Source organism: Schistocerca serialis, chromosome 2, assembly GCF_023864345.2.
Source record: "Schistocerca serialis cubense isolate TAMUIC-IGC-003099 chromosome 2, iqSchSeri2.2, whole genome shotgun sequence".
Lineage (NCBI taxonomy): Eukaryota > Metazoa > Arthropoda > Insecta > Orthoptera > Acrididae > Schistocerca > Schistocerca serialis.
This window is the reverse complement of record NC_064639.1, coordinates 388,781,236-388,796,995: the sequence shown is the minus strand read 5'-3', so window position 1 is coordinate 388,796,995 and position 15,760 is coordinate 388,781,236. Positions and strand designations below refer to the sequence as shown.

Genomic DNA, 15,760 nt, shown 5'->3' with positions numbered 1-15,760 from the left:
GGAGCGGATGGTCAACCGCTGCCTTGTCTGGATGTTAGAATCCCGGCAACTCCTCAGTCGCTTTCAGTGTGGGTTCAGGAGGTTTCGTTCCAACTTCGATAACCTTGCCCTCCTGGAGGCGGCTATAAAACAAGCTTTCCTACGCTGTCATCACCTTCTAGGTGTATTTTTCGACATCGAAAAGGCCTACGATACCACTTGAAGGCGTCTCATCCTGGAGCAGCTTCACGAATGGGGTTTTCGTGGTTGTCTTCCTCTATTTATTCAGTCTTTCCTCTCGCCACGATATTTTAGGTACCGAATTGGTGACGTCCTTTCTGATCGCTTTGCGCAGGAGAACGGTGTCCCTCAGGGTAGCGTTTTAAGTTTGACTCTCTTTTCCATCGCTATTAATAGCATTACGTCCATAGTGAAAAGTCCTGTCCAGTGTTCTTTGTTTGTGGATGATTTCTCTTTGTTTTGCTCTTCTTCAAGCCTTGCAACGACAACTCGTCAGTTGCAACTTACGATTAGGCGTTTGGATGACTGGGCGCAGAAGAGTGGTTTTAAGTTTTCCACCGAGAAGTCTGTATGTGTTCTTTTTAACCATTCTCGTTCGATTTTAACCTTTCCTGAGTTGCGGCTGAGGGACACTATTCTTACTTTTAAAGACACGGTGAGATTTCTGGGGCTCATTTTTGACTCAAAGCTCACGTGGTTACCTCATCTTAAAGACCTGAAATGGCAGTCCCTTAAGGTTTTAAGTATTTTAAAATGTCTTAGCCACAGTACATGGGGAGCTGACAGGACTTGTCTGCTCCAGTTTTACAGGGCATTTGTGCGATCTCGGCTCGATTATGGGTGCACGGTGTATGGGTCTGCGAGGCCTTCTTACTTAAGGATGTTGGACGTTGTGCACCATGAAGGGCTTCGGTTGGCCACTGGGGCATTCTGAACTAGCCCCATACCAAGCCTCTGTGCAGAGGCTGATGAACCGCCACTTCATATGCGGCGACGGCTACTTACAGTGCGCCAGGCATATAAAACTTTGTCCACACCATACACCCCTGCATACCATACCGTTGCTCAGCCTCCTTTGGCACGATTGTTTCATAACCGGCAACATGCGACGCAGCCCTATGGGATTCGCGCACAGGATTGCCTCAGTGCGATGTCTATAGCTGGTCTTCGTGTTTTACTTCGCGGTTGGAGCAGATCTCCACCTTGGCTCCTCCGGAGGCCCAAACTTATTTTAGATTTGACTAATTTTAAGAAAAATGGCACACCAGATTTTACATTCCAATCTCTGTTTTTTAACATTTTAGATATGCATCATGGTTTTACTGTCGTTTACACTGATGGCTCCAAACAGGAGAATTTCCTTGGCTGTTCTGTGGTGTTCCCTGATCATGTTACCCAGATTCGCCTCCCTGCTGAATATACCGTTTTCGCAGTGGAGCTCCACGCGATCCTGAAGGCACTGGAGCAGATGAGTCGTGTTCGGGGCGATCGATTTCTTCTCTGCTCCGATTCTCTTAGTGCCTTACAATCACTGCAGAACCTGTACCCGACTGAGGAGATGGTCCAGCTGATACATGACCAACTGTACTTGCTCCAACGGTGGGGTAAAGAGGTATCCTTCTGCTGGGTGCCTGGTCATGTCGGAATATGGGGCAATGAACAGGCCGATTGGGCTGCCAAGGAGGCCTGCAGAGAGCAGGATGTGGTCCAGTGTCCTATCCCCTTGCAGTCAGTCATTGCTGCACTCCACAGGAAGTGCATGGCGTTGTGGGAGGACGAATGGCTGGCGGTGACGGCCAATAAACTGCGGTTGGTAAAGTCGACCACTCGGCCGTGGCATTCCTCCTGCCGGTTGCTCAGGCGGGAAGAGGTGGCCCTCACACGTCTTCGGATCGGGCACTGTCCTCTCACACATAGCTTTTTATTATGGCGGGAGGATCCTCCGTTTTGTGATGCTTCTGGTGTGCACATCTCTGTCCAGCATATTTTAATAGACTGCATTTTATACCGTGATGCAAGGGCGGAAGCACAAGTTGATGGAGATCTGCCTTCTGTTTTAGCTAATGATGAGATGTGTGTGTCTAGGGTTTTTAAGTTTTGTGATGTGTCTGGACTCTGGCCTAAACTCTTAGGCTGGAGGTTTTAGTGTATTGCAGAGTGGCTGACTCCTCCCCCTTTTTCCTTGCGGTCAGCCAGCCACTTCCGTCTGCTACATTGTTTTAGCTACCTTTATCATTTGTTGTCCATGTTTTACTGCTGACACCCAGCTTCATTCCACGCTTTGGTGTGGGTGAGCACATATTTTTCAATGATTGTTCCCCGTGTTTTATGTTCCGTTTTCTATTCCTGTTCTGGGATTTTTCTTGACACCTGTCTCACTATGTTACTGAACGGGCGCTGAAGACCTTGCTGTCGTGCGCCCAAAAAAACCCCTCTACCCTCTCTACTGGAAATGTATGGTCCATAGCTTGCCAGAATATCATACAATGTAAGCTTTTATGCTGGTACTGACATCACTTAAAACTTGCGGGTTATTAGGCTGTGGTCAATGTAAAAAACTTTCTCCTAACATTTCCTCTCTGACTGCAAGAGACATCTTTAGAGGTAAAATGGCTGAATGGCACTGCAGTCAACCATGGCCTAATAGCCTGGAAGTTTCAAGTGTTGCCAGAATATGTTGGGACAAAATGTGCGTACTTGGTAAGAAAGAGAGAGAGAATTCTGTTAAAATAGACGAAGTATCTGAACAATCTTACTAATAAAAAACAATAAATAAAAAAAGGAGTGCAAGAGAAATTTAGCTTTACTGCAAAGGTCTCCAACTCCTGAATTCATTTTGACAAATCCACTGTACAATTCCAATATGCTCCAGTCAGCACTTGTTTTCTGTATATTGCATTTATGAACAAGGACATGTGGTTGGTATGGGGTCAGACACAGTCCTAGTAATTGCTGAGATATACAATATACAGAATACTCGAAGGCAAAAGCCCTTGCATCAGATCAACTCATATAAGTGTTTCATGTGGAACGATCACTCCTCTAAAAAGATGTTATATGATAGTTTATTTTCTTTTATTAATTTATATTCCGTAGCAATTTTTGTGTGTTACGCATTTATGAAGAACATCAGCTTTATCCTGTTGCAGTTGAACCAGAAAAAATTATGCATAATTTAATTAATGAGAGCTGACTGCTGCTAGCCATTGTGAGAAAGGTATCATAAATGGACAGATAGGTACTTAGCTCTGTTAGGTAACTGTATTAATTTGAAATGGAATCTGTTAATGCATGTAACTTTTTCATTGCAGATATGGAGAAGGTTACATCCTGCTGGTGCGCGGAGAAACTGGAGTATTTGATTCTGCATTGGAATTTGTGAAACAGTATTTACCTGAGGCAGCACTGAGGGAAATACATTGTAACCAAGCTAAATATCAGATTCCTCAAAACACAGTGAACTTGGCCAAAATTTTTCATGAAATGGAAGTATGTCGAAAGTCTGGTTTTATACAGGATTATTCTGTTTCACAGACTCAACTGGAAGAGGTATTTTCTTACTGGTCTTTTATTGACATTTGTATATAAATGGTAGCTCTATATTTGGTTAAATTTTTGCAAAGCATAGTTTTGTTTACAATATTTTTCACTACACAGAACAAAATGTTTGCTAACAAGAAAAATACAATATTTTTCACTACACAGAACAAAATGTTTGCTAACAAGAAAATGAATGCTTGTTTGTTCATTCGCCCAGAGAACCATCTGTTACACATATCAGCTTAACGCAATACTGAAACACAGTTAAAATTTAACAAATGTTCAGGTGTGTAATTACTTACAGTCTTAGTTAATTCCAATAGTTACACTATCGATTCAAATCTTATCGCAGTCACACTCTGAAAGTATATTCTGTGTTGAAATATTGTATTTTTTTATCATTTACCAATCTTTAATTTATATTGTTTCAACAACCTTTACTGTGTAGTATATATCATTTAAGATGATATGCTTTAACTGCCTTTTTAGACTTGTTAGTTTTAGGTGTGTTTTCTGTTTGCGTGGGCGATACAATGTAGTTTGATTCACTGACTTCAAAGGCTAGTTCCCCCTAGTTCCCCCTTCCCTCACCACTGGCATGTGTAAGCAAAGCCGAGCTCTTGTTCAAAGATCATGAATAGAGCTGCTTTTTATGCACCAAATGGATTAATATATATGTAAACATATGGCACAAATAGAATCTCCAACTCTCAACACACTTTTACAACTTACTGATTATTGCTATTCATTTATAATTCTCATAGCCCTACATTATGTGCTTGATCCCCAAAAAGTGTGTAGCATAGCTAAGGATTGAGAGTACACAGAAACATTATATAAACTTGTGGTACTTGTGATGAAGTGAGCTGGGATCTTTTTACTTCCTCTCTTTTTTTTTACCATCTGCCTCCTTAAATTTATTTTTTCATTTTAAATTAATACCATTAACATATATGAGTATAATGTGCATTTCCATAAAAGAGAAAGATTGTCCCTCAGTCTGAAAGAAATATAGCACCAGACCTAATTTTGTGCTTAGTTTTGTGCATGTAATTAATTTCCTAATTTATTTTGACTATTCCTAGTTAATATATTTTGTTATAGGGTGAAATCCGTAATTGTTTTGTGACTTAAATGCTATTGATGACTTATAAACAAATATAAATTTTGTACTAATTATTATCATTTGGAAGGAGAACTACTAGGATTCTTAAAGTATTTATTTGGCTCCATTTGAAAACATGTTAGCAAAACCAGCCCTTAATTAATTCCAAAATAAGTACCAGGTTTGTCAAAAGCATTGTTTATGTAACTATATCTGTTAATTTCATTATTTAAACAAATAATTCGGCCTAGCCTTAATGGTAGAAGAAATTGTTAAAAAGAGGGGATTTTTCTATATATTCAGTTAATTGATGAATTATGTCTTAATTGTAATTTCTGTAAATTGAACAGTGAACAATGTATAGTTTCAGTGCCTATTATTGTGAGGATATGTAAAGGCCCTAATTTTGGTCCTGAGACTGTCAGTCCATGGCCAATGTTCAGACAGGAAATCTGTATCAGTTTCAAGTTACAATAATGCATTAATGTAACAGTGGAATTAGTGTAACATAAATAGGACGTGTCTTAAAGCAACAATAGTGTATGTTCAATTTATTTGAGAAATAGTGAACTGGGTGGTTAGGTATTTACTGCTCATAGATGTTCAACAGCAAACTATTGTAGCTGTATGCCGATGTTTGCCTGCAAACTATTAATGAGGCTTATCAAAAGTTAACCAGTAGTGGACTGGCCACATAACTGTGTAATATTGGGGGTCGTGAACTGAAAGTAAAAAAACTGTGCAACTGTCAGTTACATCATTTACAGTAGTCAGTGTTGAATTTCCATCCCCCATTTTTCAGCCAGTAACAATGCAGTATGTCAACACTGAGGGCTATCTTTGAAGAAATAAAGCAGGAGAATGTCACAAACTCCAATAATACAACATTCTGATCTCATTCTTTGTACTAGTATCTTTGTGCACCCCATTCCATTGCAAGCAACAGTCAGTATTCATCTGTGAAAAGGTGTTTCTTACATTACTTAGGAAATTTTCATCTACATTTAATGTGTTAGTATTGTTTTCCCTCTTCAAACTCAAATGCTTGCTGATTGTCTCCTCTATGTTCAGAAGTAATTTCATAACCAATTGTAAACATTGCTGAGGGTTTAATTTGCTTTCTCTACGTGAGTTCTGATATTTTACTCGTAATTATAATGTTGCAGTTATCCTCAAAGAGAGTATTTCCTTGTGAATCATATTGTCTGCAAAGCTTGACTCAGGTTTATTTACATCTATCTTCAAGAGCCTGCCAGTTCATTTCTTTCAACACCTCGGTGACACTGTCCTGTGGGTCAAACGAACCTTTGACCATTCATGTTGCCCTTCTCTGTATACGTTGAATATTTCCTGCAATTCCTACTTGGTTGAGCTGCACACACGTGAGCGGTATGCTAGGATGCATTGTACAAGTGATTTGTAACAATGTGATTTGTAGACTGATTGCATTTCCCTGGTGTTCTACCAATAAACTGAAGTCCACTACCTGCTTCACCTATGACTGAGCCTTTGTGATGGTACCTTTCATGTCCCTACAAAGTGCTACACTTGGGTATCTCTATGAGTTGATTAATTCCAACTTTGACCTTCTGGTATTATGGTCACAGGATGTGACACTTTTTTTGTTTTGGGAATGAATGATTTTACATTTAAAGCAAACCTACAATCTTTGCGCCACTTTGAAATCTGACTGAATACTGTGCAGCTTCTTTCAGACTGTACTTCACTACAGATAACTGCATCATCTGCACAGAGCCTGAAGTTACTGTTAATATTGTCAACCAAGTCTAAGGATACTTTTGGAATATCTACTAAAAATTCAGTTTCAGAATTTTGCATATGCTTACACTTCATCTCAGCTGTGGTTTCAGTAACACCTGTGATACATATTATATTTTGAAAAATGTCTTTTGTAGGCTTGCAGATTGATTGGCTTTTCCAAACCACCTTTTACTCTTTTTATTTGGGCACAATATTATTTACGTACTGAAAAGATCACACTACTTACTTTGGTGTGCTGTAGGCATTGTAGAACAAGTACTAGGGGGCACATGGCCCACCAGGGAATGTTGCTCCTTTCTTTAAAAAAGTGCCGCTGCATTGATAGTTTTAGTGATAAACTGTTGATTTTATCCAATAACGCAATTTTATTTTCATATGGTACACAATTCTTGAAAAATCACCAATAAAACAATCACTTTCTATTTTCATTGTGTTGCAGGTGTTCTTGCACTTTGCAATGGAGAATATGGGTTGAGAACGAAGCTCACTAAGGTAATTAGTACAAGATTTCCTGAAATTTCAGTAACGTACATTATCAATAAAGTGTAAGAATATTTGCATGAACAATCTGTGGTACACACAGGATAGAGTCTGTGTCTTTATTGTGATAAAATATGAATATGGTTCTGCTGCTCTGTTTTATAATATGCACTTATGTACCAACTTTCACTTGTAATATATAGCTGCATTGTGTCATAAAAAATATCAGATCTTGAGAATTAATGTAACATAGTACAAAATCCCTTACCATTTAATGGAACAATAGGGTAGTGTGTGATAAAAATTTTCTGTGAATATGTTGTACATAATTACCAGAACTGATTGTGTCAAATGGCAGTTATGAGATCAGAATGAAAATGTCTCAACCTGGCATTGTAAGACTGTATTTACACCTAAATGCACCTATTTTTTTACTTTATGTTCTTTTAGGTGCTGATCAGGGTGCGATGGCTTGTGAAGTGCTCAAAAGTGTATGTAATAGGTTGGATATTTAACAATTTGTACTGCAAATCCCTCAATTTTCTCATTTCCAAAGTACAGGGTGTATGTAAAATTCAGGAACACTTTCAATTATTTCTTGCACAAGAACTAAACATTGTACAGATGTCATACATATTGCATTTTGAAGAAAAACTCTGAAAGTTTTTTTCTTACACACATTCGATATGCTAAACATGAGTGACCCGGCCAATGGCAATACAGTGATCAAATTCTTGCTGTACCCGTCCCAGCATGGCATTGTCTCCTGTGGCAGTCGCTTCCCGTATTCTCTCCTGGAGCTCTGCTACATCACGTCGTAGAGGCAGTACATACACCAGATCTTTGATGTGTCCCCACATAAAAAAGAAATCACACGAAGTGAGATCTGGTGATTGGGGAGGCCATTTCATAAAAGAGCTGTCCCCTTCTCTAGCACGGCACTTGAACTCACCATGTTTGCAACTAGCGCTGACTATCGGAAAATGACCAAACTACACTGTGGTGGTATACATAAATAAAAAAAAAAACTTTCAGGGTTTCTCTTCTAAATGACATATGTGAGATATCTGTACAATGTTTGGTTCTTGTGCAATAAATAATTGAAAGTGTTCCCGGACTTTATGCACACCCTGCATATTTTTGTGCATGTACTTTGCCTTTATGAAACGTATCTCTTTATCTTCCAGAATCAAGACCCCTCCTCAGATAGGTTATCATCCATTTCATTGAGAAGACTGACAGTTGCTGTCACTTATTATTTTACTCTTGAAAGGCAATCAACAAGAAACTGTCCATTTGCATCTCCTAGAGCACCACCCATAACATTTGCAACCTCTGTTTTTTGTGCAGAGATGTCAATTGAATTCTTTCTAATCGTGTTTAAACATTGCTGAGGAATTATTTTCACATTTGTTCTTGTGGTTAATTCTTAATGTAAACTTTATTACACTTTCTTCTGATACGTCTCTGGAGTGTATTGTCTTATGCATCTTTAAATGTCAGTCATTTTGTTTGATATTATGCCCCTTTGGAATGTGCTCCATGCGGATCTTCATGGCTTTATTTGATTTCATTTACCTATTTCTTTAACTGATGAAAATTAAGAAGCAGACTCTCTACGAACCTATATTATATGAGGATAAATGTCCGTAGCCATATCTCCTAAACAAAGAATTGGTTATGTCTGGGAGACTGTGTAGAGTAGGTGTTAACCACAAATGAAAACTGTGGATAGTAATCCACTAGACTCTTGCTAATCCGGCCATTCGCGGAAGTGCCAGATTATTGAGTGCCTGAAATTTAATTTATTTTATTTTATTATTTTATTCATTTATTTTGAAAACATAGGGGATATAGAGTACTATACTTTATTAAATGGAAGGATACAGTTTTAAAACATACATCATATACTTTATTAAATAAAAAAATACATTAATTTTCAAAGGAGTGTATACTGTAAATAATTATACAGTCGTATCACTCACTATGAAACATGTCCCCAGTTTTTAACTGTCGTAATGATGATACATGACTGCGGCATGCTTTATCACACAACTGCTTTACAAGCATTACATTGGTACTGCAAGTATCTGGTTGTTGCATAATGTACTCCAGGAAGACCTTGGCAGCTTCAGCACCAGCAATTGGAGAAATCTTCATCCTCACTCGTCCTGTGTCCTCTTCTTTATCACTTTCATCATTACTTTCTTGCACACTTTTGATTATTTCTTCATCTGTTAAAGTTTGGTCCTTATCACAGTTTCCTCATTCAGCCACTTAGTAACATCTTCATCATCATGCTCTTCACTTTATCCCATGCTTCGGCTGCTGGGAAAACATCACCACATATGTTAATTGCTTTCCACACCTTCAGCATAGTCTCGATAGAGTCGTTTTAACTTTCGTTCAGCAAGGAGACAAGAAGTGAATGTCGATAATGGTGTTTAATTGATTCCAAAACTCCCTGGTCCATGGGCTGAATTAGGGCTGTCACATTGGGTGGGAGAAAGAGTGCGTGTACATGTAGACCATCGGACTTTAGAGAAACTGGGAGCATTGTCAGTTATAAGGATAGCTTTCAGTGGAAGCTTTTTCTTCTTTAGGTCTTTTCTCACTGCTGGTACAAACGTTTCGTGGAACCACAGAGAGAATATTTGTCTGTCCATCCACGCTTTCTTCTGAGTGCAATACTGCACTGGTAGAGTATTTATGTCAGTTTGTTGAAAACAACATGGATGTTGAGATTTTCCAATTACCATAAGCGGTAGTTTATGACTCCCGTTTGCATTACAACACACCATTAATGTTACATGCTGTATCTGTTGCTCGTAACCATGGGCTTCCTTCTCATTCTTGGCAGGTAATGTTTTTGAAGAAAGCATCTGGTAAAAGAGCCCTGTTTCACCAGCATTATACAAGGCAACAGCAGTTAAATCTTCTTCCTCTATTATCTCCTGTATCTTGCTTACAAACTCATCAGCATCCTTATCGTTAACTGAGCGACTTTCCCTGGTGACTGTCAGCTGCCAAATGCTGCTGTGTCTTAAACAAAGATGATGAGACTTACCAAACAAAAGTGCTGGCAGGTCGATAGACACACAAACAAACACAAACGTACACACAAAATTCTAGCTTTCGCACCAATGGTTGCTTCATCAGGAAAGAGGGAAGGAGAGGGAAAGACGAAAGGATGTGGGTTTTAAGGGAGAGGGTAAGGAGTCATTCCAATCCCGGGAGCGGAAAGACTTACCTTAGGGGGGAAAAAAGGACGGGTATACACTCGCGCACACACACACACACACACACACATATCCACACACATATCCAGCAACAAACTGTCCATTCGCATGAATGGACACAGGCAGACAGCGTTTGTTGGTAATGAGGATCACCCTGTGGCTAAACATGCCTTGGTGCACGGCCAGCACATCTTGGCACAGTGTTACACCGTCCGGGTTATCTGGATACTCCCCACTAACACCAACCTGTCAGAACTCCGGAGATGGGAACTTGCCCTTCAGTATATCCTCTCTTCTCGTTATCCGACAGGCCTCAACCTCCGCTAATTTCAAGTTGCCGCCGCTCATACCTCACCTGTCTTTCAACAACATCTTTGGCTCTTTACTTCCGCCTCGACTGACATCTCTGCCCAAACTCTTTGCCTTTACAAATGTCTGCTTGTGTCTGTGTATGTGCGAATGGATATGTGTGTGTGTGTGTGTGTGTGTGTGTGTGTGTGTGTGTGTGTGTGTGCGCGAGTGTATACCTGTCCGTTTTTCCCCCTAAGGTAAGTCTTTCCGCTCCCGGGATTGGAATGACTCCTTACCCTCTCCCTTAAAACCCACATCCTTTCGTCTTTCCCTCTCCTTCCATCTTTCCTGATGAGACAACAGTTTGTTGCGAAAGCTTGAATTTCGTTTGTATGTTTGTGTTTGTTTGTGTGTCTATCGGCCTGCCAGCACTTTCATTCGGTAAGTCACATCATCTGTGTTTTTAGACACACACAGTTTGATAGCCAACCTTCGCTAACTGCAAACAAGTTAATACCACCAAGTTGTATGTTAAATGCAGCTGCTTTTTTCCTTTATAATTGGGCCACTGACTGGAATTCCTTTACTGCATTGTTGTATGAACCATCTGTAAACAGCTATGTCCAGTTCTTCATTCTCACTCTTTCGCATAACCTTCCATTTTCCCAACTCACTATCCATTTGTGTTGAGTACTGTCGAATAACATCTTTCTTTTTGATGTCATAAATAATTGCTCGCGCAGCATTGGACTGCACATCAATGGCTTCCTGTGAAGAACCTCGATTTAACTTATCTAAAATTTTGAGTTGCTGCTTGAGGTCTAGTGTAATGTGTTTCTTTTTAGAAGACATGATTCTGAACTGTAAACAAAGCTACAATTTCAAATACAGTATATAAAACATTGTTTAACTAAGCACAGTGAACATGTTTTTGGATGAGCGCTGGATTACTGAAAGGCCGGACTACTGAGAGCCGGATTAACGAGAGTCTAGTGTGTATATAATTATAATTTGGTGAACATTGCAATTTTCTTTGGATTCAACCCATTTATCACCAGGAACTACCTTAAATCTAAAATTGTGAGTTTTAAATTGATAATATGTTTTTCCATCTAAAATAAAAAGAAACTAAAGTATGAGTAATGCCACTATATAATTTTATATTTTCCAACAGGTGTCCATGTGACAAAAGAAGATATTGCAAGGCTTTGAGACTCTCCAGTGGATAAAAAATATTCTACTTAGAAATTTGATCTGATAAGCTGTCACGTGGACAATACGAGTTCTTCAGAGCAACCCAAAATCATTGGTATGCATTGTGATTTGGTGGTGATCACAGTTATAAAACTTATCCTGTTGATAAAGATGGAGACAAATTCTACTTACCAGGTGGCAGCAAGTCACTTACAGTAACACACACACACTTTTGGACTGGTGATTTCTCTTATCCTATAGAAGAGGTTTACGTTGGAATAAATGACTAAATCAAAAGACAACAAGATAGGACAAGGGAGAAATTGACAATTCAATAAAAACAGATGAGCAACCAGAGAAATCCAGACCAGGAAGAGCTATAAAGTGGGAATGAATAATCCTGGAGACACTGGAGGTCAGTAACAAGCCTGATTTGTTAAGCTAGATTGTTTTGGTTAGGGGTGGGCAAACAGCTGATGAATGGGCAGTCATTGAACTAGGCCACAGCATACGTGATTGCACTGCCCTGGCCATGTGGGCAGTGGTGGCCAAGTAGTTCACACCCATGTGAAATGTGAGCATTAGGACTGCCCTGAAAGTAGCCTATGCTTGTGCCTGTCCACAGGCAAGCTGATAGGCAATCATGGGCGCCCATGCCCCTGGGATAATGTAGGGACAGCAAAATTTAGAGGAACTAGCTTAAACTGTAGAGTGTGCTCCCACTTGTGAAATCCCAGGCACAGAGAAGCAGGCTCCACCATCAACATGCAAATATTATATTACATATTGTGGTCTGTGACACAGGCTGTCACTTATTGCCAGTTGAGACTGTGTTTCTGTTTAACTAAAAGCTCAGTGGTGGTTATTCCAATACAGAAAACTGAACAGTGGTTCCATATCAGGCACTGTAGGGCAATTTAATATCTCCATTTAATGGAACCGAATATGGTTGCACATTGGTTATGACACTAGAATTTTGAGCAGAAATAGTGGGTTCAAAATCCTGTCCTGCTACTCAAATTTAGATTGTTTGTATGTCTTATTACTGACAAGAACATGGTTTGTGGACGTTAAGTGGTGACAACAATTTTCTCTGGGATAAATTTGAAGAACACTGGGTATGCTGGGTCAGAAAATACTAACTGTGGTGTAATGTCAGTCAATATATTGTGCACGCTTGCCCTGGAGGTCCATTAAACAGGAGTGTCAGGAAGCCTCAACCACAAACATACACTAATATTTTTCTCTTCTTGCTGTAAACTGTGAGTGTTCATTCCAGAGGAGTCTTCACACACTGCCATGGAGGATCAAGAACAGCTTCATAATTCATTCCAGAACAAACTATTCAAACACAGCACAAAGAAACAAAACTGAACATAGCAAATACAGTGGTAATGGGTGGTTTCTTTGCCAAAGAAGTTTTGCAGAGAGAGGGGAAAAAGTGCTAATGACCAAAGCTTTTGGAAATATTAGGGAACTGAGAGCTACAGGAAAATGGCATGCACAAAACAACCCCTTGTTGCTCTTGACAGATATCAGTAATATTGGGGGATAGGTGATGAGGCACAGAAAATTGCCTTGTAACCATGTGGTGCAGTAACAACTAAAAGTTAAGACAGTGACAAGATGATTTATACCTGTGCAACAAATCTTATCCAAAGAGATACATTTTCTGGGAATGGAAAGTTGCAGAGGAGGAAGCATTTCCCTAGAAATAATAGAAACTTTGAAAGCACAAGTAAATTTTGTTTGTTGGTAAGCTTAACAGATACTGAACAATTAAGTGTGATGAATACCAGTACTGAAGAAATTCATCATTCAGAACAGAACCACAGGACTTCTCTGCGAAAATATTGTGTTACAGAATCAGAACATTATATGGAAAGCACTCTCTAGATAAACAATGCACAGGTTGAATATCCTAGTTCTCATGTTTACCAGAATTAGAGCATCATATGGAAAGCTCCCTCGAGATAAACAATGCACAAGTTGAATATTCTAGTTCTTATGTTTGGTTGCAAAAGATAAAATAATTATGGGTAAGTCTAACAAAATGAGAGTGACAGAAAGTGCAAAATGGTTGATCAGAAATGGTTGGAGGACAAATGCAAGGGTGTGGAAGCATGCATAATTAGGGGAAAGTTAGGTGCCACCTATAGAAAAATTAGAGATAACTTTGGAGAAAAGAGAAGCAACTGCATGAATATCAAGAGTTTAGATGGCATGCCAGTACTAAGCAAAGAATGAAAAGCTGAAAGGTGGAAGGGCTATGTAGAAGTTCTACATAAGGGAAACAAACTTGACGACAATGTAATAGAAAGAAAAAGAACAGGAGATAGCTGAGAATGAGATGGGAGTAATGATACTACCAGAAGAATTTGACAGGCCATTGCAAGCCGTAATTCAAGACAAGGCCCCTGGATCAGACAACATTCCCTTAGAATTATTGAGATCCTTGAGAGAACAAGCCATGGCAAAATCATTCCACCTGGTGCACAAGATATATGAGACAGTATGTTACCCATATTTTGGGGGCTGGGATAATTAGGGAGCAGAGACTGTGTTGTAAGAGTAAATCCCATCTGTGCAGTTTAGAAAAACTGTTGGTGGAGGGGAGGATGAAGATGGCTTGGGTAGTGAAGCAACCATTGACATCAAGCACGTTATGCTCAGCTGCATGTTGTTCCATAGGGTGGCAGTGGCCGTTCATCCTGGTGGACAGCTGGTTGGTCATCATCCCAGTATAAAAAGCTGTGCAATGATTGCAGCAGAGCTGGTAAATGAGGTGGCTGCTTTCACAAGTGGCACAGCTCCTGATGGGATAGGGTAGACCTGTGAGAGGACTGGAATAGGAAGTGCTGTGTGTGTGTGTGTGTGTGTGTGTGTGTGTGTGTGTTTAGATTGTGCAGGTCTTGCACCTAGGTCTTCCACAGGGATATGATCCTTGCAGCAAGGGGTTAGCATTGGGAGTAGCATAGGGATGGACTAGGATGTTGTAGAGGTTGGGTGGGCAACGGATCACCACTTTAGGAGTGGTGGGAAGGATCTCAGGTAGGATGTCCCTTGTTTAGGGGATGATGATAGATAATCAAAGCCCTGGCAAAGGAAGTGGTTCAGTTGTCCCTGTCCGGGATTGTACTCAGTGATGAAGTGTCCCCCCCCCCCCCCTCCCCTTTGTGGCTGGTTTTTAGGGGTGGTGGGAGGGGTAATAGCACAGCAGATCTGTTTGTGGATAGTGCCTGTTTGTGAAGTCCTTCATGAGGATCTCAGCACACTAAGCAAAGGAGTTCTCAATATTCCATCTAGGAAACCATGATTGCTATCAGATGAAAGAGTATTGAGAGAGCTGCATCAAGCCATTCTTCTAACTGAAGAAGAACACCACCACCACCACTATCAACAACAACAACATTGAAATTAATGTTAGGTGAAATGTCCTACATTGGTTGTCAGTTAGTCATCAATGATGACTACATAATTTGTGTAAGACAGGAGACAAACAGATTTCCAGGGTCCAGAAAATGTTTAGGGTCTTCTATAATTAAATGAAACCCCTGGGCAATAAATGACAGATGATTAGAACTCAAAGCAAGAATATGTTCATTTGTTTGTTTTTGGTACCTGGAGCTCCTGGTGACTATGGAGATCAGGTTTGTGTATGATGATAGGATGCAGAAGTGCAAAATTCACGTGTAATAAGAATCTCTATAGGTCAGGTGTGAGGTCTTGTAATACGGCACTGGTTTATGGGAACACTATTGTAATCACCTCACAAATGATAGGAAAGTTATCTGAATCTCTGAGTTGCTTCCTCCTCTCCAACCATTTTCTGGCTTTTGCCTGATGGAGGAATCCTTGCTCCAGAAAAGTAACATTAACTTTGGATTTTTTGTGATTCCTGTGCCACCTTTTAAGTTTAATTTGTTCTATATTTATCAACTGTAATTCCAGTTTTGATATAGTTTATTTAGAAAATCATTTATGTATTCTGCAATATCTTATATTTACCAGGTACATAATTATGAAAAGTCCATCAACAATACTATGAAAAGGATAGATTGCTACTCACTGTAAATATGACATGGTGGGTTGTAGACAGACACAACAAAAAGTCTGTTATACATCAAGC

At 39.7% G+C, this 15,760-nt stretch overlaps 1 protein-coding gene across 4 annotated transcripts in view; it reads left to right on the top strand.

Annotated features, from left to right (window-relative positions):
- LOC126457215 (ATP-binding cassette sub-family A member 7-like) overlaps nt 1-15,760 on the top strand; it is a 594,847-nt gene that overhangs the window by 552,269 nt on the left and 26,818 nt on the right. For 3 of the 4 annotated variants that reach the window (XM_050093334.1, XM_050093335.1, XM_050093333.1), the window contains 2 exons: nt 3,312-3,549; nt 6,867-6,919. In XM_050093334.1, coding sequence (XP_049949291.1) covers nt 3,312-3,549; nt 6,867-6,902 — 274 coding nt within the window. In that variant the 3' untranslated portion in view covers nt 6,903-6,919. Of the gene's footprint in view, nt 1-3,311; nt 3,550-6,866; nt 6,920-11,611; nt 11,747-15,760 lie in introns of all 4 variants that reach the window. The other variant, XR_007585450.1, reaches the window with a different exon arrangement.